This window comes from Sycon ciliatum, chromosome 8, assembly GCF_964019385.1.
Source record: "Sycon ciliatum chromosome 8, ocSycCili1.1, whole genome shotgun sequence".
NCBI lineage: Eukaryota > Metazoa > Porifera > Calcarea > Leucosolenida > Sycettidae > Sycon > Sycon ciliatum.
The window spans coordinates 32,050,683-32,077,539 of NC_088650.1; the positions used below are offsets into that span (position 1 = coordinate 32,050,683).

Genomic DNA, 26,857 nt, shown 5'->3' on the forward strand with positions numbered 1-26,857 from the left:
CAGTCGCAACCTGAGAAGCTGAAAGGTTGCTTGATGTACAACGTAGGGCGTGTGTGCATATACTATCTACTGTACATATACATGTACACGTATCAAGTTATCGACATGCTGTACATGTAGCGCAGATTAGGACAGGTGCAAAAGCCCATACATTGGACGCCAGTGAACATATCTAAATAAACAGGATGCGCTAATTCGCAGATTCCCGGGTACCGTTGCCAGATACGATAGTCAGTCTCTAAAACCCGACACGTACACTGATGCTTGTGCAAACAATAATATACGATAAATTTAACGTAATCACCAGTATCACATGCTGGCCAGATCACAAGTGACATTGAATCAGAATGCCACGTCACGCTGTCATCAATATCATTTTCCCAGTCAGTCCCTGGGTGACCAGTCCATCTGTTGGTGAGGCTATCCCACGTTAAATCCTTTCCGCTTCCAGCAAGGCTAAAGTCAGCGAATTACGCCCTCTTGTTTGAGATACTCCTCCTATCTCCACTGATTCACTTCTGAGGTCTGCATTCGACACTAGGGATATAATTATGGGCGAAGTGGTGGCCCATCGATGCGAGTGCCTTCTATGCCTTCATATTCTACACGTCGAAATGCACATGTATTTTTAAAGGTCAGCTGTTATTTTTGGGTATCCATCTGCTTAGTCTTATCACAATGTCCAAGCAGTCTACTCATCTCTAAGTTCTCGCGCCCTAGGCATGGGCCCGTGAGAGAATGTTTACGACTTGTTTCAACCCTCGACATGCATACCTGATTGTATTCAATACAGAACACACGCATTGTTATATTATATTGCTGCACCTCGTAGCATGTCAAGCCAGCCAATTGAATTGAGGAGAGAAGAGGGTGAGACCAACTAAGGAAAAATGAGGAAAACAGAAAATGGAGAATATGTACGCAAAATGCAACTCGGATGGTGAGCCAATCAAATTTTGGTGAAAAAGGAGAAGGACAAAATGTTACGAGTTATGACTAACTATCCACCAACGTAACCAGATCTTATACAGTCAGCGAGTGCGGCAAGATGGCACAAAACTGACAAGGAATACTGATACATTCGGCGACCTGACACCCCTCTTGGACCTTTCCGAACCCGAGCCTTCCAAGTTGTTGGTTTGGGCGTCGGAGACGTGTTGGAGCTAGGTGTCAGGTCGCCGAATGTCTCAGTACTAGAGAGTCTTGTAATAAAGGTCAAATTTAAGAAGAGCAGTCCTAGACTAAATGGCTGAGCAGATATTACTCCAATGTTTTCGGTCGCGGGCATAACTGCGGAGATCACGAGGTCAGCTGGGCTTAAAAACGCAGATAGGTGCAAGGCGGACATCTCGCTGGAGACTTGTGGTTAGGCAAGAGCGGTGTGCACCTATTCGAAAGGGCTGACTGGTAGCATATGCACCGAATGCAGTGAGAGCAACATTTGCAGGGATATCACTCGGCTGGCGTAATATTATGTCCTAATAGCTTACCACCTGGAGTACCGTGTACTTCGAAGTAGCTGAAACTCTGAAGCCGTTTCATGATAAAAATGATGACCATTTCCAACAAGGGAGTAATACTGCAGTCAGTAACATCATGAGTAAATAAGCTCCCATGTATGTACGTGTACATGTACCCCTGTGTGTTAGTATCTTGGTAGCATGAAGAATGCCGTAGGCTTGAGGTCGATCTCCAATTTGCAACATTGTTCTGAGTCCGGGCTTGTCGACCTGCAATGTGTGCCTACACTTGAGGTCTGCTCCGAACTACTTCAACGCCAGATACTAACGTTAATATTATGAAATTTTGTATGTGCTGTGGAGATATTTTCCAGCTCAACGTTAATTGCCAACAGGATGTCGCCGTAGATGTGCTTGTGCAATCCCCGCGCCAGTTCTCATCCCCACATAACCCCAGAATATCCGCCGCTGATCGTAGCTGTACGTACAGTGTACAGTGTACATGTACATATACATGTGCATGTCCAATGATTATGTACAAGTATGCGTACATGTACATGTATGCTGACTTAAACGCTTCTCAAGGGCATAAGTGCCGGGAGCGACTGCTGGCAAGACCAGGTCATGACAAGAATGTGACAGACTCGCACTCATGTCGACACAGTATTGAATTGTTTATGCTGCGGCTAAAGCTTTCAAACAGGCCGTGAATGACAGGTGTATCATTCTTATACTGATGTTCATGTGTACGGCCCTACTTGACAGCAAGAGGATCATGCACACGTGAGGGCAAGTATAAACAAACGAACGCCATAAAAATCGATCGCGTGCAGCAGCGAGCAGGGACTGCACGTCAAGCATGCCTGCTGATTAAATGAAATGTCTTCTGTATAAATATTTTGCAGAATAGTCCTCTCTTTGTTTGGGTAATGCATGGTGGACATTCCCAATTGTAGTTACTATCCTTCACATTGCCTGGGAGCCGATCTACTAACTGGCATGGGTTAGCTTGTGGGGCTGTCTTCTGTTTTGTCCTATCACCACCGAAATTACAAAGCACGGATTCCGTTGATATTGAAATGACAATGTAGTATAGATTTAGTCCTGGGTATGCTGGCGTGAGAATAGAATTAAACCCTTTGGAGAAATAGCTTTAGAATTCCAAAGATCAATGCCCATCATCCAAACATTCAAAATTATCAGGACACTTGTGACATGCCAAGTGACATGAATCAGACTGCCACCTCATGAAGCAACAGCAATTCAGCATCCCCGGAAACCCCTAGAAATAATGTACATGTATGGTTTCTTTGATCACCGACAGTGTCAAGTGTTGCTTGCGTCCACATCGCCCTCTTCGCACTAAACAGAATGTCCAACTTGTATGCATGTACATGTACATGTATAGACAATAAAGGGCCTGTGTAAGGTATAAAACCATGTGATTCGCATTCTGCCGACAAACAGAAACCATTGCAGTGGACTGAAACTCCTTTCCAGCCCTTCACTCAACTTCCCAATCTGTTGTTTACTCGTCATCATGGACGCTGTCTTTATGGATGGTGCTACATTCTACCCTCCGGAATGGTCCTCTCCGGCTCCAGCTACAGAGGAAATCAAGACATTGTGTGCAAAGGTAAGCAACAAGCGCTAAGCGTAGTGGTTGGCACAATGTTCATTTTTGGTGCTTGTTGCATCATGACGAGGGCAGCTCTCATCTCCCTAAAAATTCGATTGATGCTTGAACTTTCACTCTGTGCTACCCCGAATACAGGGCAACAACTTAGCCCTGTATGATAAGCCAACAAGTATGTATGCTTCCACGTTAATTTATCTGAATTTATTATGTGTCCCCTTGGTCTTAGCCTTCTCTCTCATTTTCTCCAATTTCGAACAGGATTAAATCTTTGGCCACTTGTAAAAATTGTTAGATCGCCATGTCTACTCAGATTTCACTTCTGCCGTATCACATGGTTTTGTTTCAGTATCGCGATGGAGTCGAAAAGGTTTACAACGGAGGAAACAAGTTTGAACAGTTCACACCAACCTACTTTACGTCAATCACCAAGAAGAATGAGTACGAAGCAACACGAGTGAAGGTGAGTCGTGCTCCTACAGCGAGTAAGGTTTGATTTTAAATAATTTCGTTGGCGCTGCGATATTGGGAATGGTTGATTTGGTCATGTGACTATAATCGATATCCAAGTTTACACAAATTAATTATATATTTTTGGCATAATGTTTGCTATATCCCGTTGTGGAGATGGTCCATTGTACATTAGTCTATGGGTGATGAGACGGTACTTTGAACAGTGAGTTAAATGGCACTGGTATAGACAAGTACAGTGAAACCTGTCTAGGGCGACCACTCAAGGGACCTTCGAAACGTGGTCGCTGTGTACAGGTGGTCTTATTAACCAGGATCAGTTGACTGGAGGTAGCATTCCTTGGTCCTGGTTGCAATGATCCCCTGGGACAGGTGGTCGCCTTATCCGAGTGGCCGCCTTCACAAATTTTACTGTACATACATGAATACCAGTAGCACTATCGCTACCCAATCAGAATCTGAGGGAGGCAGGTGTCACGTGTAAGTATCCTGGATTCCAACGCAGTCTACATGAGTTATAGTTATAGTGTTGTGTTTTCTTTGATTTCCAATTGTTCAGGTTTGGATCAATCCGATTGCACAAATCCGTCTGCAAGTCCACCACATAACACCTCCTCCAACGGAACCATTGTACGTCAGCCCAACAGTGAGGGCCTACTGCGATGGAAGTCTGGAAGAAGGCCCGCCGCCGCTCCCACGTTAACTCGGCCAGAACGGAAGAATGGTGTTCATACAGGAATTTCATGACTGCATGACCCTGATGCGCTGCTGATCTCTGTTTTGAAATTGCATTAATAATGTGGCTTTTCTCCAAGTTTTACTGCTTCAGTATACTGCTACCAGCTGTAAATGTGTTCACTGATTCTCTTACATCTACTCGCCTCAATCCTTCATTGTTCTGCCGCTCACATAGCAAAAGGGCATGTCAACTGTGACACCAATGTACACTTGTTCCCTTCATGTACTTCACAAGTTTAGACGGGTGAGATACCTGTGTTGAAAACGAGGTTTTGTCGGCTTATTTCACTGTTCGGTTGGCTGGGTGTGAAGAAATCAATATAAATAAGTACTTGATTGTACATTTTGCGTTTACCAAGATTAAATATCTAACCCGGATACGCCAGGTTATATACTCTCATTATTATTATTGTAGAAAGGAAAGAGACATTATGGATACGAGTTAAGAGTAACTCTCCATCACTGTAACATGATACTTTATACAGTCAGAAAGTGCAATAACTAGGCACAAAACTGACAGAGTACTGAGACATTCGACGTCCGGACACCTAGCTTCAACACATCTCCGTAGCGCTAACCGACAGCCTTCCAACTTGGAAGGTTCAAGGTTATGGAAAAGACCAAAGAGGGGAAGGCAAGCGCAACGAAAACGAGCAAAAGCTACAGTCCCAACGGAACAAAGAATGTCGATTGTTACTGGACCGGATGACGAGACCAGTACGATATCTGACAAAGCGGTCTAACTACAATTCGAAGCAGCAAAGCAGCACACCACCCAACTTGGGTGGGTCATAAATATCAAAGATATTTCTGACTGTATAAAGTATCATGTTACAGTGATGGAGAGTTACTCTTAACTCGTATCCATAATGTCTCTTTCCTTTCTACATTTATTTATGGCTCAACATCCGAGTTTTATTATTATTATTATTATTATTATTATTATGTGCATTTTCGCGTTGTAGTCGACCGATAGGTCGACTTTTTCGCTTGTGCTGGACAACGAAGGCAGCAGGATAACAAATGATACGCTGTGGGAAAATAACAAAAACAAACGATCACTGTGTCAGGAACAAAACAGCACACATCAGAAGAAAAGGGGCAAAGGAGCTGCAGAATTATTAAGTAGGTGGAGGGTGAACAATGCAGTAGAGAGCGTTGCGTGATATGAGTATGTACTCTTGCTTTTGCTAAATAAATATGTGAGTGATCTTTTCGCTCCAAGGCCAAAAGGGAAATGAACAGTGTCGCCAGACCTCAAACGCTCGACTCAGCAAAGGTGCAGGACGCCAATGGCAAACATGGTTTCCAATTCACTGATAAGTAGCAGCAGCACAGTACAAGATGGCCCCGGTCTGGTTGTACAAGAGCAATGCATTATTCTCGAGCATGTGTGAGGACGACAGGGTGTACAAATACCACACGATTGGATCGTGAGGTGGGGCGAAATGAGACACTACAGCGTTCCAGAATTTCCTGAGCGACGAAGCGTAACTAATTAGATTCAAAAATATGCTGGAGAGTTTAAAAGTGCTTGCTTCCTCGGTTCTATGTTTTTTCTGTTCGTGCTGTACACGCTTCTTGCCTCTAGGACCTCATCATGGAAAGGAAAGCGCATGACCTCTTAGATCACACACCTCTGGGTATTCGTGGTAAACGGGCCAAATAGGGTTATCCCTCTTCAATTATAGAAACGACCACCAAAAATCTACAGAACAACGCGCCACTTGGCAACGTCAAATGATCAGGAGTCTAAAAGGAATTTGATTTCTTGATGACAGGATTATTTCGAAATTGGGGGAGGGAGTGGGTTAGGTTTGTCAGGCATGTGATGGTCGTCGTTCTGACTACAACCCCCACTAACAGTAGAATCCACTTGCAACTCTGATTTGCCTTTATCAAGTACTGAAGTATCAGCGGAAGTGGCTCATAGAAGTCAGTCCGTTTCCTTGAATTCTAGCCGCCAGTCGCAACCTGAGAAGCTGAAAGGTTGCTTGATGTACAACGTAGGGCGTGTGTGCATATACTATCTACTGTACATGTACATGTACACGTATAAACTTATCGACATGCTGTACATGTAGCGCAGATTATGATAGGTACAAAAGCCCGTAAATTGGACGCCATTGAACATTTCTGAGCAAACAGGATGCGCCGATTTTCAGATTCCCGGGTACCGTTGCCAGATACGATAGACGCTCTCTAAAAACCGACACGTACACTAATGCTTGTGCAAACAATAAGACACTCGGCAGAATGTTTCTTAGTATTCCATGCTGGCCAGACCACAAGTGACATTGAATCAGAATGCCACGTCACGCTGTAATCGATATCATTTTCCCAGTCAGTCCTTGAGTGACCAGTCCATCTGTTGGTGAGGCTATCCCACTTTAAATCCTTTCCGCTTCCAGCAAGGCTAAAGTCAGCGAATTACGCCATCTTGTTTGAGAGACTCCTCCCATCTCCACTGATTCACTTCTTAGGTCTGCATTCGACACTGGGGATATAATTATGGACGAAGCGGTAGCCCATCGATGCGAATGCCTTTGCTTGATGTGTACATCAACACATCAGGTGATGCGGTCTCGAATCAGGCTATGTTTTTCATGCTTCGATTTGAAGGTTTATAAGCTGTTGTCTCCCTCCATAGTTTTGAATCCAGTCTGAAAGTACAGCTCTTGTATCTACACATTCACCTTTTGAAGCCGGCGCCAGCTCGTTCTCCATCAAAAATGGCCAGGGTTTTATTTGATGACGTGTATTTCTATCCTCCTCAATGGTCCTCTCCAAGCGAAGCTTCCCAAGACGTGAAGACGCTATGTTGCAAGGTAGGGCATACCGCTCTGTGAATTGTTTTCAAAGCAAAACTGTAATATGCACAAGAGGAAGGAGAACATGTAACGTGTTGCGACTAAGGGTCGGCCAACGTAACTAAATCAGATATTGTGCCAAAATGGCACAAAGTTGACTGAGAGTACCGACACATCTACAACCTGAATACAGTTCAGCATATCTGACTTGATTGTGCAAATTTTCCTACCCCTACTTCGACGTACTAGTGTTGGTAGATAAACGTATGGTGGCTCTTTTCGAATAGTCTTTCTAACAAAACTCTTAACCTAGTCTAGATTCCATAATTATTATGAATGTGAAATGTACTATGAAGATCTGTAAGGGCTACATCCATTGGACCCATTCAAATCTTCGAGTGCAGTACGTGTTCACATAATTGTGTAGGAGCATGGGCACACATACAGGTAGGAAGAGTTTGCTAAATGTGTGCTACGAAAAGCTATAACCTTTGATACATATCCACGTTTTTGTTATTATTTCCGAACTTGGGTCTTTGAGTGAGAGACTAGTGGCACCTGGAACTCTAAATGTCAGCTGGGAACGCTTTCAGGAAGTAGGATATTGTTCTGGTCTTTGGCTTGGTGATATTTTCCTATAGTTGAATTTGTAGTGTATAGTGTTTGTCGCCGTATTGCCTCTCTCCGTACTGTCTCTCTTTCTCATTATGTTATGCGTATGCTCGTTGTAGAATAAATCCGTCCTTGTCTTGTCCTGCAATGCATTCCTGCTTGGCTTGCAGGCCAAACAGAATCTACTGTGTACATGTATTATCCATGTCTTAGGTTCGCAAGGGCATTGAGAAGTTCTACAACGGAGGGACCAGGTTTGACCAGTTCACACCGACCTATTTCACTCAGCTGAACAAGAAGAATGAATACATACTGACACGAGTCAAGGTGAGTCTGATCCCTATATCGCCATCTAAAGAAAAGCAAATTCAGTGATAATGTTGCTTTTATATTTTATAGCACATAACACTACTACAGAACGATGTTCCTTGAAAGACCTTGGAACGCGTCACATTCAGCATCAACTTTAAAATTCAAAAAACATTTAGTATTCGTTACATATCCTGCAGAAACTCTGTATGCTGTATTGCCTGATTAGACCTTGCGCAAAGTGCAGTAGGTGGCACTCAAATGTCTAAGCTGCTAAGTGTGGTGTTAGTTTACCAGCAGCATCAGTTTACTGCATCGGGGAATGCTTGTCTATTCATCCAGAAATTCACGCAAAAGCGTTCTTCAGCCAGTAGAAGTAGCAACACCCACAGCATACTTGCTTGAAGGTGCCGCTAGTTCACGCCAACACCCAACCCTAGATCGTTGATCATGCCCTAAACTGCCTTATACTGATACAGGGAGAAATGGGCTGCGATGACCGCGTGTAGTAGGTAGAATGATGTGGAACATTCAGCTCATCGTTATCTTACCAGTACGTCATAGTCTGACTATTAATATGTTTTTGGTTTGGGGGAATCTGTGCACTCTTGCAGGTTTGGATCAATCCAATTGCGCAAATCCGTGTCCAAATCAAGGTCTACACCCCACCTCCAATCCAGCCTATTGAGATACCGACTGAGGTAACGGCATACGTCGATGGCAGTCTGGACGAAGGACCACCGTCATCAGAAGATTGACGCTGAAAATGTATTGGCTTTGTTCTGCTTTCCTCTCTATTCGATTCTATTGTCGACTGCTTTACACGATTTTGTACTTCGAAGTACCTCTAACGTTTGTCGTTGATAGAGTGCCATTCAAATTATAGTCGTTAAGGTGATTTAGTTGCCATATTCCCACATTATCGCCTTCTTAGTATTTGACCCCACTAATTTCCCTGATACCTAAGCGGTCAAATATATCGCGTATTTGACTGCTTAGTCAAATACGCGATATATTTGACTACTTATATTTGACTCCTTAGAACTTCTTGGACTTAGAAATTTTCTCTCCAACTTAGAAAAAGAAATTTTTGAAGAAAGCAGAAATACACAAGATGGGATTAGAACCCACAACCTTGTGAACCTCAGTCACTCTTCCTTACCACCCAGCCACTGTGCTACCGATGCTGAACCTAGTTTAAACAATGATCTTGACTTTCAATGCAGTACAATGCGGTATAGGCTATAGTATAATACTAGAATTATAAGGATATGTCGTATATGAAGAGAAACGTTTGCGTGGAGAACACGATAAATAGATTATAGACCTCATAGTTGGTCTATACAGGATATATAGACCTCGTAAAAGACCTCGGGGGACCTCGGTCTTTTACTCGGTCTATATATCCTGTATAGACCTCCTAACCGGTCTATAATCTATACTTATCTCCTCTCGCACCAATCTCTCTTTTCTTTTAGACTGATTCGATACAGAATATACTTCTTTTCCGTGATATTGCTCTTATTGTGTGGTGGTATCGCGGGCGCAATGTGACCGATTCGTTTAGTAGTACAGCGTCGCGGAGTTGGCGCTGTGAAGACTTTGAATCCTGGATACTTTAGGCCTCGGTCACACTACGGCAAAAATGCTGCGTCAGCGTCAGAATCATGACCTTTTCCATGGCAACTGACGCAACGCGGGAAGTTTGAGCGTCAGACGCTGCTGCGTCTGACGTGGGGAAATCGGCTGCGTTGCCGCTGATGGGAGTGACGCTTGGCGGAAAAACAGTGTCTTTCAAGTAAAATTAGTTTCAAGACACTTTGCTTGAGTTGAGCAGTTATTCGACATTCGTCTGTTCAAGGTTTGTTTTGTTCCCTCTTTTTGTTCGAGATGAGTCCGTGGACCTACGAGGCCGAGGCTGCTCTGCTCCGAACCTGGCGGAAGAGCGAGGTGCTTTCTGAGAAGAAAATGATGTCGAGAAAGGACCAGTTGTTTGAGTGGGTCATCGGCCAACTGGAGCCTGTTGACTTGTGAGTGTTGTGTTGTCGTCAAGAGCCCCAAAAAGGACAACCAGTATGACGAAGTCATGAGAAACACAGCTGCGATGCAGACTTTTCTTGCCTGATCAATGACACTACAACTGAAAATGGCTTCAAATTCGGAAAGAAACAACAACGATCGTGCACGCGTGGACCTAGTACCTTTCGTCTTCTTGTAATCAAAAATCAATGAAAAATTCGAAAACTTTGTCCGACAAATTTTTTGTATAATAAGCAAAAGGCCGGTTTCCGTGGGAATCCGTGTCGTCATTGAGTTTTCCTGGTGGTTTTGTGACGTAGACAAATGCGTCAAGCCGCGGCAGTCCTGAGCTGCAAAAAAAACAAAACACTGTGTGACCCCGCGTCTCCGTCAAGTGCTGCGGCTTGACGCTGCGTCCAGCTTCAAACTGCCGTAGTGTGACCGAGGCCTTAGGCAAGTGAACAGAAGTGTTCTGCTGTATCCAGTCTAATAGAATCCTGCATCTAACTTCAATGGATTCGCAAGTAAGAAATACAACGTTCGGGGCTCGGTACACTATCCTACTCCATTGCTACAGTGAATGGCCAGACAACATAATAACTACACGTACTGGAACTGAACATAATCACATAGGGTCCTCCACTGCACGAAAAGAAATATCCTATATCCATTTTGCGAAGAACTTTTAACACATTATATAATTATTATAAAATCACCTAGGGCGCCCTGTAAGACGACCTTAGGTTTTATTGGGAATTTACACGTAAAATAATAAAACACAATACAAATATCGCTCAATGCCAGTTTATGGCAGGGCTTTCAAAGCTCTCCCCCTCTTTCTCTCTCTCTCTCTCTCTCTCGCTCTCGCTCGCTCTTTCTCTCTCCCGCTCTCCCTCTCTCTCTCTTTCTCTCTCTCTCTCTCTCTATCTATCTCTCTCTTTCTCTCTCCCTCTCTCTCTCTTTCTCTCTCCCTCTCTCCCTCTCTCTCTTTCTTTCTCTCTCTCTCTCTCTCTCTCTCTCTCTCTCTCTCTTTCTCTCTCCCTCTCTCCCTCTCTCTCTCTCTCTTTCTCTCTCGCGCTCTCGCTCTCTCTCTCTCTCTCTCTCTCTCTCTCTCTCTCTCTCTCTCTCTCTCTCTCTCTCTCTCTCTGTCTCTCTCTTTTTCTCTCTCCCTCTCTCCTTCTCTCTCTCTCTCTCTCTCTCTCTCTCTCTCTCTCTCTCTCTCTCTCTCTCTCTCTCTCTTTCTTTCTTTCTCTCTCTCCCTCCCTCTCTCTCTTGTCTCTCTCTCTCTTTACTGCGTGTAATAGAACGAATGCAAGTACGCAGAATGACTCTACACTGCACTGTCTACGCATGAGGTGCATGAGGTGCATGAGGTGCATGAGGTGCATGAGGTGCATGAGGTGCATGAGGTGCATGAGGTGCGTTGCTTCCCGAGGATACAGACGAGCACATTTCCGTCATCAACTGAATTCCGAGTAAATCCACATTGTACATCCTTGCACACCCAGCTGAAAAACAGGCTCCGTGACTGTCAATTAGACAAGGACCGGATCCGTCCCCGGTGCACCCAATGCCGAAAGTAAAGCCCATACTCCAGGTGGAATGTTTGCCAAAATAGCCTGACGGTGAATTGACGGATGCACATGCTACGGAATTCTCTTGATGTGAACCACGCAGTTCACCGTCTGTTCTGAGGTCTAATAACGACATCTCAATTATGGACCATTCCCTTAGTGAATGTTGCCGCCTGAGGTTTTCTAGACAGAATATGCTGACTTCACCACCCTATTACCAATGTATCAAACACGCGTTAGAACATGTGTGTGTGTGTCAAGGGTAATTGCGCGTATTCACTGGTTAACATACTGTAGGATAGAATATTGTGGAAGGTGCCCGGATGATGCCTTCTTCACTTGTATAGCATCATAGCGTACCGTATGGGCCAAAGGCGAATTATCTAGCTCTTTTGTTTTATAGCCAAACCGTACAGAACATGCTCACATTGACTGAATGTTGGTGGGTCTGCAATGAAGAAATATTAATGTGGGGCACGTTCTTGGTCTTGCTGGCCACAGATGTGCACACAGATGGCCTCTTTCTCTGGAACTGAGAAAAGTGTCGAGCAGCAGCGGAAAGGGGTAGCAGCGGTACAAGTCTATGAAGAGCGGTGCCATGGGCACGCAACCCTGCTTAACCCCAGAATATCGTGGGTTCCTCCTGTCTCCTGTCCGACGGTGGGTGACATTGATCATTGTGTGCAGGCTTTGAACTTGCAACTGACGTGCAGCAATGAATTTCAAACATTACATCTGCATCCTGACATGTGACAAAATAGCAGACGTTGGCCGGCTGGCAGGCAGGTTGTGAAGCAGCATCCTACAGCCCTGACGTTCAATCACTGTCCATAGACCGTCATGTTTGCCTGATTGCTGCAGGCATGAGATGCAAACCAAAACTGTCAAACCAATTATTTTAGCGATCGATTGCGTAATATGATCGCACTGGGTGCAATTGATAATTTACAATTCTACATGATATTCAATAGCAGTATTGTCATTCATCAACAAGATAATCCGTTGTAACCTGCAGTGTCGCATTAAAATGTAGATTTGACGTGTCGGTACTGTCTTTTTGTCAACTGTGCCATGCACAAACTAACAAATGAACTGGAGACACCGAAGGACCAGTGCACAGCTGTCGAGTACACGGGTACACAGCAACACTGAATATACACGTCAACAGGAACATCTGTAGCACGGACAATGACAGTTTGCTTCTGTTATGCACATGTAGACTGTAGTAGAAGTGTTCACATCCCGAAGCTATGCTATGCGAAATTTTGTTCAAGAGCCTGGAGTGTGTCCTACTTCTCAAGTTCTCAGTGCTATGCTAAAGGCGCTACGATTAGTAGTGTTTGGCGCTAGTTGAGTATTTTTGCGGAAGTGAGGACAGTGCAGGTGTTGCCCTGAAGTGGAATTCGTACAATGAGCGAGCACCCAGGGGAACGGATAATTGGATCACTGCTACTAGAAAACTGTTCCCAGGAATACTGCATTATATCACACATCGGGACACTGCACTTTCCCACACTGTCCCACGCATACGCACCCGATCACCTCGTGTGCGAGCATCATGCCGGGAACTTCATCACAGTACACTGATAGTATATAAAGGCTCGCACTTGCGCAACACTGTGCATATTGCAAGAGGTTTCCGAAGATTTCAGTGATTAGTTTAGCCCGAAAGACCGTTCAGTGTTCACCATGTCCGAATCAGCGCAAGGACTCGGGGGATGGAGCTCGCCCAAGCCAGCTGAAGAACCCATCCAGGCAACATGCGATGCGGTAATTACTTTGTGAAACATTCAGTGTGTCACATGGAGCGACTTGACTTATTCTTGGTCCGTAAACTAACGGCAGTGGGCTTTATGCTGCTAATCGAAGCGTTGCACAAAGTGGTAAAATCCATGCGAACTTTGCATGGTCATTAGAGCATTACCGTTATTACCCAAGCGGTGGTGAAACGGCTAGAGAATTGGTGTATTCCCAATGTAACCATTTTTTAGCGTTCTATGAGGTGCTCAGTTGCTTGATCAGAATCCAGGCTTCATCTGAATGTTCATTACCTTAGCCTTGGCTGGGGATGGCGCATATGCATCTGTTTGGGCTAGAACGCTAGAACATTGAAGTGTGTTTTTCTGTGTGTCGGTGCCCACTTTCCTTTCCCGTGCCAAGGTGCGAAAAGCAGTGGAGGAAAAGATCAACAGCGGACTTCCTTTTGGAAAGTATAATGCAACGCTCTACGTGGAACAAGTGGTGGAAGGGATGAATTACCGCATGAAGGTGAGCATCGCCTATGGCTCTGAAATAGGAAGGTGCACTTACACTTGTGCACTTACACTTGCGTACTTGTGCACTTACGTCTCAGATCATATAATTATGCTGGTAAAGGTTCCCTAAGTATCGCCTGCGATATCTAGTTGTTCTGTATGATGTGAATGTTCACGTAAAGACCTATGTTAGTACTTGTACTCAAACTTACAATATGGGACCTTTCAAGTTGGAACACAGTTGGAGTGCTAATCCATGATGAGCTAAAGCTGATTAGCAGTTTGTTGTAGAACGTCAGTACCGTTGGTCAGTGTCGTGCAATGTTATGGCATGAGCTCATTGTCAAGTAACTGGTGGTGTTAGTGGACAGTAGAGCGTAACTTGTAGTTCTTTGGTCCTTTTTTCATTCCTTTAAATTCCTCCCTGGCTCTCCATCCGAGTTATCTGTTTACGTAATTGTTTGAGAAATATTCACAAGTACTAGCGCCTTCTGGTTGACTCATTGTTTGTGTGTTTTGTCTTCGCTTTACTTTACAGGTTGAGATCAATACGGTATCAGTCATCCGTATTCAAGTGTACCAGTCACCATTCCTGGTTATGGGCGCGCCCACTCCACCTCAGCTAACGGCAGTGGCTGCTGATGGCCCTCTTGATGGACCTTTCTAAATTGCCTAACCATCTCGATCACCATTTTATTCGTCAATATTAGAATTCAACGACATTATCTAGGCATATCTTCCTGATCCCACATTGATTCCAAAATTAATTCTAACAAGCCTGGTTTCTTATTTCCTTCCTACTGTGTTCCAAGGCAAGAGCTAAAAGAACTACATTTGAAATTTGTTTGACTTCCTTCCATGAGTGGTCTGTAAGGTAGCATGCTTGTGCGTAGGTCGAGGGTATCCACCTACCTGTACATGTACTCACTGGCGTCACGATAATAATTATTTAAAAAATTATTATTATCCTGACGTTTACCACGTACATGTAGCTCCTTGTTAAGTTGTACACTAGTCATACTTAGTCCTGTGGTCTTTACCACTGCGGGCACTGGTTTGAGCAGGCGTTTACAAGTACAGCTGTATAGTGCTGAACGGGGATTTGGCGCGCTGCAATATGGTGCCCGTACATATTCAACTCCTGCATCTCGACCGAGAGGAAGGCCCGCGACATCATGGATTTCTAACATTAAAAGTTGGACGGGTCTTCCCTTGCATGCCCTCTCTCATGCAGCACACGATAGAGTTTGATTCAGAGACATCACTCACAATTCTCTCGCTGATTAATGCCTCTTCAATCACCTTGTGATTATGAGTTATACATACATACATCCTGGTCCTGGTCCTGGTATACACTGCCATGTAGGTCACGTGTTTCTCGTTGAGCGAGACGGAGACGAGAGGAGACATGAGCGTTGGTGACGGGATAAGTCGTTTCGCCTCTTGAAACGCCTCTGGCAATTCTGACATTGCAATTGGAACTTGTCCCTTTCATCAGCAGTTGGACGCCTGGTGGATCGGTTGCAGTTGTGGATAGCAAAGCCCCGGATCGACTTACAGCAACGTTCACAAATGGGACAGTGAGCGGTACAGCACGGTTTCCGTAGGCGTACAGGTGAAGAGCTTGTGACATTGGCAACAATCGGGGCAGAACTGGACTGCATACATACATACATACATACATACATACATACACACTAGTCAGAACAACAGATGGCTTGATCAGTCACAACTTAAAGTTTCATGCCATCTCAGGCACTCATCAGGTGATATTAACATCAAGAAAAATCTTAAGAAAGTCCTTACTGGCTATGACACTGAATCGGATATGAGTTGATAGCGCCCCTAGCGCTTTCTGTTATCCTTGTCCCGCCATACTGGGCTTTAAATAGTGGGTTATTTTTCTTGATGTTCATATCACCTGATGAGTGCCTGGGATGGCATGAAACTTTTTAAGTTGTGACTGATCAAGCCATCTGTTGTTCTGACTAGTGTGTCACGGCTCTACCTTCCGGGTATCGAGCTCTCTTGGATTTCTGCTGGAATTCACAACAGTGTACATACATACATACATACATACATACATACATACATACATACATACATACATACATACATACAGACATACATACATATTCACAGTACAGCCGTGACCTGTAGAGGGCAGAATGTGGCCTGTTCAATGTACTGAGTTATACGAGAACATATACTGTAGTACGATTTGAATTGTGTAATTATGCGCCATGTCCAGGTCGCCACACAAAAACTGTAAAATAATGGTCTCATGATCACACACTACATCTACATCTCCATGTTCCTTGTTCAAATCATTCTTCGACTCCAAGGGTCTCACATTCATCCATGGTCATGAACCGAACATGAGAATACACGTTATAATCTTGCATTGCAGTTGCATGAGAGGTTATTACGGGTAGGGCCAGTAGAGCGTCCCAACAACAATAATTCCAGAACACATTGGGCAAGGCTGTTATACTACACCAAAGGTAGCCAATGCAATCATCTATTCTACATGCTGAAAACTAAGGATTAATACCATGCCATACTGAGGAATTTAGTGCGCATTGTTACGTAAACGTACATTACATCCAAGGATAAAGTTATTGGTCTAGTATTCGGCCTTGTGTATCCATACTCAATACATATGTTCATGCTTCCACACCTATTGACGGCAATACTTACAAGTGAACGCGACACCGCTATAGACTTTGTTAGTACAATGTTTGTGCTCAGTACATTGCAGTGTGCATTGCAATGTGTGTTTTTTCTCTTTTTTTCTACAAAATCCACATATCTCCAGACACTGGGGTGAGTAATGGAGTGTGGTGGTGGTTGGGTCACGACATGACATGCTTGGAAGAGAACGAAAATTGTGTGTGTTTGCCTCCAAGTGTCATGCTTAAGCCACCATCAGCCATGAGTATGATAACGATCGTCTAAGCTCGAAACTCGCAGTTCCACCAAAGACCTTGTTTTACGTTGCTGCTTGCGTGTGATCTGTTCTGCACGTTGTATGCAGTAAGAACTGTCAAATCTACAGTGACAGTTGCATGCACCTCAAATGATATGAAGTGTGTATGTAGTTGACTTTGCTTATGTCAAGACGTGCTCTTTGCGGGCCTTTCTTACGTTACGGCTTTACTCGATGTGGGCCATGCCAATGCTCCGGTTGACAGTGAATCATTCAAGGTTATACTTTGATAGGCTGTTCTTGACATGTTCCGTAAGGTACTTTATCAATGCGCGAACCGCTGCCTCGAAGCCGCCAATAGAATGTCCAAAGCAGAGCAAATAAACATGATCAGCTGGAAGCTGATCATTTTAATTTTAAAAAAGCACTCAAACACTAGTCATCAGCTGGAAGCTGACCATATTAAAAAACACTCAAACACTAGGCATCAGCTGGAAGCTGACTATTTTAATTTAAAAAGCACTCAAACACTAGTCACTGTTGAACTGTCGAACTGTTGCGTTCATGTCACTTCGGCAACAGTTTACTGTTGCTGGACAAGGGTATCTTTTCTGTGTTTTCCTGTCGGACGCGTCAAACGAACACTAAGATTCACGTCGATTTTCTCTCCACGCATGTTACACGTATCTTCACTCTCAATAGCACTACCGACTTAAACGCTAATGAACCACAATGAGGCTTTCAGGTAGCTGACTAGCTATGGTGCATCAGTAAGGCCGACAAAGAAAGGAACACTTAATACGGACGATGTCAACAACGTTTACTTGTCGAAGGTAGAAAATCGACGGCTCACTATTCTTGATACCTTACGACATTGCAGGTGTCTTGTGTCGATTCTTTCTTCCAAATTTATTGTCACCGCAAGCAATGATATAACGCCTCTGAGCAGTATAAAAGATCGTGTTTTGTGAACCATGGCCTCATTCTACTCGAAGCGAAACTCAGTGCTGCTGATCTCTTCTCAAGCTACCACGCTACCTTTTTTATCATCATGTCCGGTGTCGTGACTGACGGTGGAACGTTCTTCCCTTCGCAGTGGTCTTCCCCAGACAGAGTTACAGAAGAAGTCCAGCAGCTGTGTGAACAGGTAGGTGGGTAGGTCCGAGCTTGGATTTGTCAATTTCCATAAACGTTACTGCATCCATAATTTGAAGAACTCAGATGTTGACCCATGGAAAAATCGCACAACTCGTGCCCACAATTTCCATGTTACAAATTGTATCCATAATTTTGAAAGGGTTTGGAGAACTTCAAATTAAAATTACACTGTGAGGGAAGTGAGCTGCCTGAAAATAGAAAAAATGTCAACTGCATTAGGACTCGAATCTGAGACCTTACGGCCTCGAGTGGCAACAAGCCTGCATGCTAGTTAGAGTAAAGGACTCCTTTTAATTCTTCTTCTTTTTATCCTCTCTGAAAACAATTTCTTCAAACTCGGTCAGATCTAATTCTCCGCAGTGCACTCTACTCTAAGATCATCCAAAATGCGTAATACATGTTCCTTAAAATTCAGATAACATTGAAATGTTGTATGACATATGTGAGGGTAGATGTTCTTTAACGGCTGCTTTGTACGATTTTTACGATCTTGCAGTATCGCGAAGGCGTTGAGAAAGTGTACAATGGAGGAAATAGGTTTCAGCAGTTCACTCCAACATACTTCATGATGCTGACCAAGAAGGATGAGTACAAGATCACAAGGATTAAGGTGAGTCAAATATCTGATACTCAGTAGTCTTCACCAGTTAAGGGCAAGGGTCAATGCAGCATTATCTTCCTTTTGTCTCCAATCAGCATTTAGACGTGTCGTGATAGTAGCGGCATCACACTACAAAGTTTTTGCTGTCTGGTGACTACCTTTGCTCCTGACAATCAATAATCCCACAACCCTCCCCCCCCCCCCTCCCATCCGGCATGTGAAGATTGAATACAATTGGGGAATCCTCCATTGCATTCAATCTTCACATGCAATTTGCCACGTCTACAGTAATCCTATCGACGTTCCACTTTCTGGCTCAAACAATTCCTCTCCTCCCCGGTCACCCCCCCCCTGCTTTAAATTGTCGTATTTTCAGTATGTCAAAGTGAGCTCCAATATTATAATATTGTTCCTAATGACTGTTCGTCATCCCCATTTCCGGTAGTAGTAACTCCTGCGTTCTCTACTGAACGGCGCAGTATCACTGGCTTTGTGTATCTTCAGGTTTGGATCAATCCGATTGCGCAGATTCGTCTTCAATTCAAGCAATTCACACCAATTACGAACGCGCCTATTGTGCTATTGCCAGAGGTGACGGCCTATTGCGACGGAAGTCTGGAGGAAGGTCCCCCCGAGCACTAAGCCAGACAAGGCGCTGTTCGTGTATTTATTTTACTTGTGTCATGCAGACTTGCTCAGCAACCATTTCGTATGCCATTTCTCTTTTCTTTGTATGATTTCTAAATCAGATGACTAGAAAGTGCATTCAAAATCTCTGTGTTCTGCCTGTGTCTCTATCCACCTTTGTACCCTCCAGTAGCAACGGCGTGTGTAAACTTCTCTTCGTATTCATCTTAAATAGCCTCTACCGATGAATTTATTCTTTCTAGAGTGTCCTTCCTGTATCATGATGAAGCCCAGAGTTGGGAAGCGGTATTACGAAATACGATACTTGTAACAGAGAATAATGGTTGTTTTGTACGTTGCGAGGACGTCTAATGTCTTGTCCCTAGTCAGTTGGGCATGGATAGCTATTACTGCGATTGTATCCAACTTTCTAGGCGAATGGCCTTGCACAAGTCAGTACTTTCCTATTTTTGCATGAATCTAGCAGCATGCAAACATAGAAGTATCGACGTAGGAAGTAACGAAGTTGGTTGCATCTACGTAGATCTATCACTTCCTGAGAATTGCATGCCACTTAGTGGCATGCAATAGTCTTATCACAATGTCCTAGCAGTCTACTCGTCTCTAAGTTCTCGCGCCCTAGGCATGGGTCCGTGAGAGGATGTTTACGACTTGTTTCAACCCACGACATGCATACCTGATTGTCTTCAATACAGAACACAGGCATTGTTTTAATATTGCTGCACCTCGTAGCATGTCAAGCCAGCCAATTGAATTGAGGAGAGAAAAGGGTGAAACCAACCAAGGAAAAATGAGGAAAACAGACAATGGAGAATATGTACGCTAAATGCAACTCGGATGGTGAGCCAAATAAATTATGGTGAAAAAGGAGAAGGACAAAATGTTACGAGTTATGACTAACTATCCACCAACGTTACCAGAACTTATACAGTCAGCGAGTGCGGCAAAATGGCACAAAACTGACAAGGAATACTGAGACATTCGGCGACTTGACACCCCTCTTGGACCTTTCCGAACCCGAGCCTTCCAAGTTGTTGGTTTGGGCGTTGGAGACGTGTTGGAGCTAGGTGTCAGGTCGCCTAATGTCTCAGTACTAGAGAGTCTTGTAATAAAGGTCAAATTTAAGAAGAGCAGTCCTAGACTAAATGGCTGAGCAGATGTTACTCCATTGTTTTCTGTCGCGGGCATAACTGCCGAGATCACGAGGGCAGCTGGGCTTAAAAATGCAGATACATGTAGGTGCAAGGCGGACATCTCGCTGGAGACTTGTGGTTAGGCAAGAGCGGGGTGCATCTTTGCGAAAGGGCTGACTGGTAGCACATGCACAGAAAGCAGTGAGAGCAAAATTTGCAGGGATATCACTCGGCTGGCGTAATATATGTCCTAATAGCTTACCACCTGGAGTACCGTGTACTTCGAAGTGGCTGAAACTCTGAAGTCGTTTCATGATAAAAATGATGACCATTTCCAACAATGGAGTATTACTGTAGTCAGTGACGTCATGAGTAAATAAGCTCCCGTCAGTCCCATGTATGTACCCGTACATGTACCTGTGTATTATGATCTTGGTACAGCATGAAGATTGCCGTAGGCTTGAGGCCGCTCTCCAATTTGCAACATTGTTCCGAGTCCGGTCTTGTCGACCTGCAATGTGTGCCTACACTTGAGGTCTGCTCCGAACTACTTCAACGCCAGATACACTGTACTAATATTCTGAAATTTAGTATGTGCTGTGGAGACATTTTCCAGCTCAACGTTAATTGCCAACAGGATGTCGCTGTAGATGTGATTGGGCAATCCCCGCGCCAGTTCTCATCCCCACATAACCCCAGAATATCCGCCGCTGATCGTAGCTGTACGTACAGTGTACAGTATACAGTGTACATGTGCATGTACATGTACACTGTACAATCATTATGATTGTACAGTGTACATGTATGCTGACTCAAACGCTTCTCAAGGGCATACATGTAAGTGCCGGGAGAGAATTAGACTGCTGGCAAGACCAGATCATGACAAGAATGTGACAGACTCGCACTCACGTCAACACAGTATTGAACTGTTTATGCTGCGGCTAAAGATTTCAAACAGGCCGTGAATGACAGGTGTATCATTATTATACTGCTGTTCATGTGTACAGCCCTACTTGACACCAAGAGGATCATGCACTCGTGAGGGCGCGAATCTCTGATGAAGCAGTGAGACGTACATCTACATCTACGTGTGTATTATCATCAACAATGTGACTAAAGGTAGGCATACGAGATATCTACATACCTCGGCTGTGCACATTGAACTGTGGATGCACATCTCAGAAAGCGGATGTTGATCCTTTCCCGGGAAACGACCTCCCACAATTCTTTTCCCTAGCACATCCGGCCGCCTAAATACATTCAAAGAAAGCCATTTGGACCTCAGTAGTATAAAAGGCAGAAACGGTTGCGAAGTTGAGCATAAGCATCAAGGCTTTCAAGCATCAAGCGTCAAGTGATCTCTACATCCGAAACCACTCAATTTCACTATGCCGAAATCAGGAGCGCAAGCCATGGGAGCTTGGAGCCACCCTCCAAAAGCAGCTGGGGAGGATATTCAGCAAACGTGCGACCAGGTAAGTACATTTGCATGTACATGTACGGATATTGGCCTAGAATACTTTGGAATCAGATCCTGTAAGGGCTTCGCGGCTCAGTTGTGTTGTTTATGTAGGCTCATACATTGCGAATAATACAAATGACGTTAAAATATCTGTGAGCTGAAGACAAGGGCGATAAAAGAAATAAACAATTCCCTTGTAGAGCTATTAGGCACCAATCTATTCGATTATCCTCGTAATATCAAAAACGCAGCGAATTACGATAGATCGTGCATCTATTGACTGTGGTTTCGGGGGGGGGGAGAGAATATGTGCCAGCCAAATGACATTGCTATGTGGATCGTGATACCTTGAGGATGATATCATTTGATGCTTCAAAACGTTAGTTCGAAACAATTTATTTGTGGGACCTTCCACCCAGCAGCATCCTGATACCACTACAGTATTGCCCTTGATAGTGAGCTCATTTGATATTTTGTCAAAATTAATATAGCATGTATAGAGGCAATATGCTTTGGTTCTGCATTTTTGTTTGTGTTTGTTTTTGTATAGCATGTATACACATGTACGTGAGATTTGTACTTCGAAGTATACACACGCATGATTGTACATGTACCATGTCCTGTACTGCATCTGCCCAATCCTGTGTCAAGGTGCGAAAGGCCGTCGAGGACAAAATCAATGGCGGTCAACCGTTTGGCCAGTTCAACGCAACTCTCTTCATCGAGCAGGTGGTTGAAGGGTGGAACTACCGCATCAAGGTGAGTGATTGTATGTATGTATCTCTGTGCATCATGCACGAAATGTGCCAAATGCCACTGTTTACACGTAAAATTGTTTTCTATTTTTTGGTGTTGTGTTCAAATCATTCGCCATGCCATCGTGAATTGTATTCTGTTTGCCTGTACAAGAGCCTTGAGCGATTCACGAAATGTACATGTACATGTGCGATGCATCGTAACATTGTACATGTACTTGTGCGATGGATGGTAACATTGTGCCTCATTCCTTGTGATTGATATCGGCATTGGTCAAGGAGTAGAGGAATTGTCTAAGACCATTATCGAGAAACAGAGAGTACCAGCTTCAAGTCCTGCTTGGAAGCAGAAGGATTTTTCCTGCCGTGCTGCGGGAACTCGCGGCCTTGCACGAGGGAAACGTGGATGCCATGAATGGGATTATCAGTAGTTGAGCACTTTGGTGGTGGGTCTGATCTATATGTACATGTACATGTACTCACCTCCCACTGCTAAGAGCTGAGTTTGGCTTTGATACGTGAGGGTGGTGGCATTCCTACGGTCACGGAACACTCCGTGCATCCATGTGTCTATGCAATGTATTGTCTTTTTCGAAGTAGTGTGCAGTAAAATCTGGATTAAACGACCTCTGGGATTAACGACCACCTGCTCTTAACGATCATTTTTCCATGCACCGACAGGTCTACACAGACACTGTGGGACCTGGTTCTAAAGACCACCTGACTTTAACGACCGCTTTTGCTTACTCCGTGGGGTGGTCAACTAAACCAGGTTTTAACTGTACTATGCTCCAATTGTGACTAACTACTGTATCTACACGTGTATAGTAGGAGAATGCCAAAAACGGCCTAACCTGCTGACTGATTGGATCTGTGTTTGCGTTTCTGTGATTATGATAATGACTGTAGGTTCAGATCAACACCGTGACGTTGATCCGTATCCAGGTGTACCAATCTCCATTCAAGGTGCATGATGGCCCAACTCCACCTGTACTGAACGCGGTTGCCGCTGATGGTCCTCTCAATGACAAACCCTTCTAAGCGCACGATTATCATTCCATATTTTTCTCACTTCATTTTGCTCTCACTTACATCATATTTTGCTTATTCATTCTACTCTTGCTCCGCTATATCCACCTATCATTGCGCTGCCTAGAACTATCTACGACTGCCAATGAGCAATGAGCAATTTGATCCCTCTTTCAAGTAACTTGTCTTTTCGTGTCAGCTCCCCCACTGCATTATCGCACTACACAATTGCGTACTGATTATACATCTTCCTATCACACTGCACTGTTCTGTATACGGACGACTAGAACATCTTTGAAGCAACTGGAAACTAGTGTAGTTTCAGTGTTTCTATCCGACAGTGTGTGTGTGTGTGTTCTGGGTGTACAGTGTGTAAAGCAACTGCTGACGATAAAACAGCACTCTGTCTCCTATGAATGGCGTATAACGTGTTCTTTTCATAGTCTTTCCTAGTCTGCACTATCGAGACCATGTTCCAAAATTCGACTACAAGTACCGAAAATGGAGTACTCAGTCAGTCCTTGCTGTTTTGGAATGCAATGCCCTACCCCGGTGTACAAACCACGGTCTGTTTCTATAATAATATCTGGAACGTACATGTCCAGTACTTCAGTAAAAATCAAATTGGGAACTAAATATCGCACCAGACTTGCTGTGGCTGAAGCCACAGACTAGTAGCGCATGCTGTTAACCGCATTCAGTGCTCAGACTTGCAATGTATGCACGCACAAGCCTGTACGACATTCTATACCCAAACGTTACCATAGCGACTTAACCTTCTTTAGCACACTTTCCAGTGGTGTTGGGGGGGGTGCAATATTCTCAGTGTTAGTGGTCACTTTGATTTCCCAGGGGAAGTGAGGGGAGACTTTACTTTGTACCCAAGAGCCTCTTTTACTGGTAATAATAAACACAACGAATGGAAATGCATTCATTACAAATGAATACCCAGTGAAATAAAGGATATTTTTTAACTCAAAGTCAAAAGAAATCTGTCATTGAAACTATCCCGGTACCAAGGAGGAGAGTATTTACTCCTTTTAGGAACTGGTGGTGACGTCACTGACGTGCTGTTAACTGCACATTTTTTTGCTTTTTTATTACTCAACGTTAGGGTTTATCGGGTGTTAGCGGCCGTCGTGAGTTCCCTTCGGGAACGGATACGATAATTTACTCTTTTTTTTTTACTCAACGTACATGACCCGGTAGTAGTATGTCTGACAAATATGGGCTCAACTTCTGGATACCCAACTGGAGTTGGGAGGGAGGGACAACGAGAGAGCTTGGAAGCTCAGGGCCCTACGCTATGCTTTTATGCTTTTTTGCCTAGCTCATCGTACATGTTATAAGAACTGAGGCAAAAGTATTTGCAGAATTTATTGCGGATTGTTATTTCTCTAATAATTATCTTCTTTTGGTTTGCTCCTTTTTTCTTTTTATCTCCTTATACTGTAAATCAACAAATTTTGGCTGATGAGAAAATTAGAAACCTCTCTATTAGAGAGGTTAAGATGCACGTTATTTCCGACGTGACGCGCAATTTCACGTCAAATTTGAAATCGATAGGTATTTTTGCTCTCACATGCATCCATTGCTCAATAATGCATCAATTTCCTATATGACAAACTTTGGCCTGTGATTTACTTTGGCCGGTTGGTACCAAGCGGCGAAATCAGCGAAATTAAATCGCCAGCGAAAATTAGTTGATTTTAATACAGTAATCGGATTTTCTGGCCTTTTTGTAGTAATACATGTACATTGACCTGTTGAGCCAATGACGACGCCGAATGCATGGTGCAAAATACGTATCCTGTCCGACGGCAAAAGAGTCTGCAGATTTAGTTTTTCTGCGCGTCGACGGGATGTCTGCGACGCGAAAGTTCAGCTCGCGTTATTTGGCTCGCACGTCGAAAAATCAACGCGAGTGACCTGCTGCTCACGTGGAAATTTGGACATTACATAACTTTACAGTCTCCTATAATACGTATCCTGTCCGACAGCAAAAGAGGCTGCAGATTTAGTTTTTCTGCGCGTCGACGAGATGTCTGTCCTGACGTTCAATGGGACCGGCGCTGACTCTGCCGATCACGGGCGTTCTGGACTCGACAGGATGTCTGTCCTGACGTTTCCTGGGACCGGCTTAGACTCTGCCGATCACGGGCGTTCTAGACTCAACGGGATGTCTGTCCTGACGTTGCCTGGGACCGGCGGACTCTGCCGATTACGGGCGTTCTGGAGTCGACGGGATCTCTCTTCCGACGTTTCCTGTGACCGGCGCTGACTCGCTCGTTCACGCTTATTAGACGACGCGATCTCTCTTCCAAAGTACATGTATGTTTATGCTGACGCTGTTTATGCTGACGCATCCTATCACCTATTCGGCGTCTATTCTAATTTAATTTCCTCCTCGTCTCCCTATTTCATTCCAAATCTCCCTCTACATCAGGGAGTCGTATACATAATACGACGAATATTGGTACGGTACGGGACAGATACAGGAGCCCCCAAATTTCGCCATTGCCGAGCCACCGTGCTCACAGCAGAGACTTCTGTGTGTGTTATTGTTGTGAAGTGGACCACAAAGACCCCGCAAATATTGTGGACAGCTGTTATGTACAATCCTGTAGAGCCTTTGTAGTCACAGATACGGGACAGATACGGGACAGATACGGGATAGCGCCTGGCGTGACACAAACAAACAAACAAACACACAAACAAACAAACCAAACGAGAGAGCTTGGAAGCTCAGGGCCCTACGCTATGCTTTGATGCTTTTTTGCCTAGCTCATCGTACATGTTATAAGAACTGATGGAATTGTCTTTTTCCGTTGACTGGCCACATCACTGTATTGCAAAAACGTTTCAATCGGTTTGAATATTATGAGTTAGGCAAAAGTATTTTCAGACTTTATTGCGGATTGTTATTTCTCTAATAATCATCTACTTTTGTTTTGCTCCTTCTTTAATTTTTATCTCCTTATTATTGTAAATCAACAAACTTTGGCTGATGAGAAATAGAAACCTCTCGATTAGAGAGGTTAAGATGCACGTTATTTCCGACGTGACGCGCATTTTCACGTCAAATTTGAAATCGATCGGTATTTTTGCTCTCACATGCATCCATTGCTCAATCATGCATCATTTGCCAATATGACAAACGTTGGCCTGCGATTTACTTTGGCCGGTTGGTACCAAGCGGCGAAATCAGCGAAATTAAATCGCCAGCGAACATTAGTTGATTTTAATACAGGAATCGGA

General features: G+C 44.1%; 5 protein-coding genes across 5 annotated transcripts; all 5 read left to right on the plus strand.

The window, feature by feature from the left end:
• Positions 1-2,922: 2,922 nt before the first annotated feature.
• On the plus strand, positions 2,923-4,588 carry LOC135822782 (uncharacterized). Its single transcript, XM_065335609.1, has 3 exons — positions 2,923-3,096; positions 3,446-3,559; positions 4,127-4,588. Exons 1-3 carry the CDS (start codon positions 3,001-3,003, stop codon positions 4,268-4,270), a joined length of 354 nt encoding a protein of 117 aa, XP_065191681.1. The 5' UTR covers positions 2,923-3,000; the 3' UTR covers positions 4,271-4,588.
• A 2,351-nt stretch (positions 4,589-6,939) lies between these two features.
• LOC135822783 (uncharacterized) lies at positions 6,940-9,549 on the plus strand. The gene is made up of 3 exons (XM_065335610.1): positions 6,940-7,133; positions 7,941-8,054; positions 8,651-9,549. Exons 1-3 carry the CDS (start codon positions 7,038-7,040, stop codon positions 8,792-8,794), a joined length of 354 nt encoding a protein of 117 aa, XP_065191682.1. The 5' UTR covers positions 6,940-7,037; the 3' UTR covers positions 8,795-9,549.
• Positions 9,550-13,235: 3,686 nt separating this feature from the next.
• Positions 13,236-14,728, plus strand: LOC135822784 (cystatin-B-like). Its single transcript, XM_065335611.1, has 3 exons — positions 13,236-13,399; positions 13,790-13,897; positions 14,423-14,728. Exons 1-3 carry the CDS (start codon positions 13,319-13,321, stop codon positions 14,549-14,551), a joined length of 318 nt encoding a protein of 105 aa, XP_065191683.1. The 5' UTR covers positions 13,236-13,318; the 3' UTR covers positions 14,552-14,728.
• Positions 14,729-17,775: 3,047 nt separating this feature from the next.
• On the plus strand, positions 17,776-19,571 carry LOC135823631 (uncharacterized). The gene is made up of 3 exons (XM_065336478.1): positions 17,776-17,960; positions 18,468-18,581; positions 19,077-19,571. The coding sequence occupies exons 1-3, from the start codon at positions 17,865-17,867 to the stop codon at positions 19,212-19,214; spliced, it is 348 nt and encodes a 115-aa protein (XP_065192550.1). The 5' UTR covers positions 17,776-17,864; the 3' UTR covers positions 19,215-19,571.
• Positions 19,572-21,666: 2,095 nt separating this feature from the next.
• On the plus strand, positions 21,667-23,932 carry LOC135822785 (cystatin-B-like). The gene is made up of 3 exons (XM_065335612.1): positions 21,667-21,828; positions 22,467-22,574; positions 23,480-23,932. Exons 1-3 carry the CDS (start codon positions 21,742-21,744, stop codon positions 23,609-23,611), a joined length of 327 nt encoding a protein of 108 aa, XP_065191684.1. The 5' UTR covers positions 21,667-21,741; the 3' UTR covers positions 23,612-23,932.
• Positions 23,933-26,857: the final 2,925 nt, after the last annotated feature.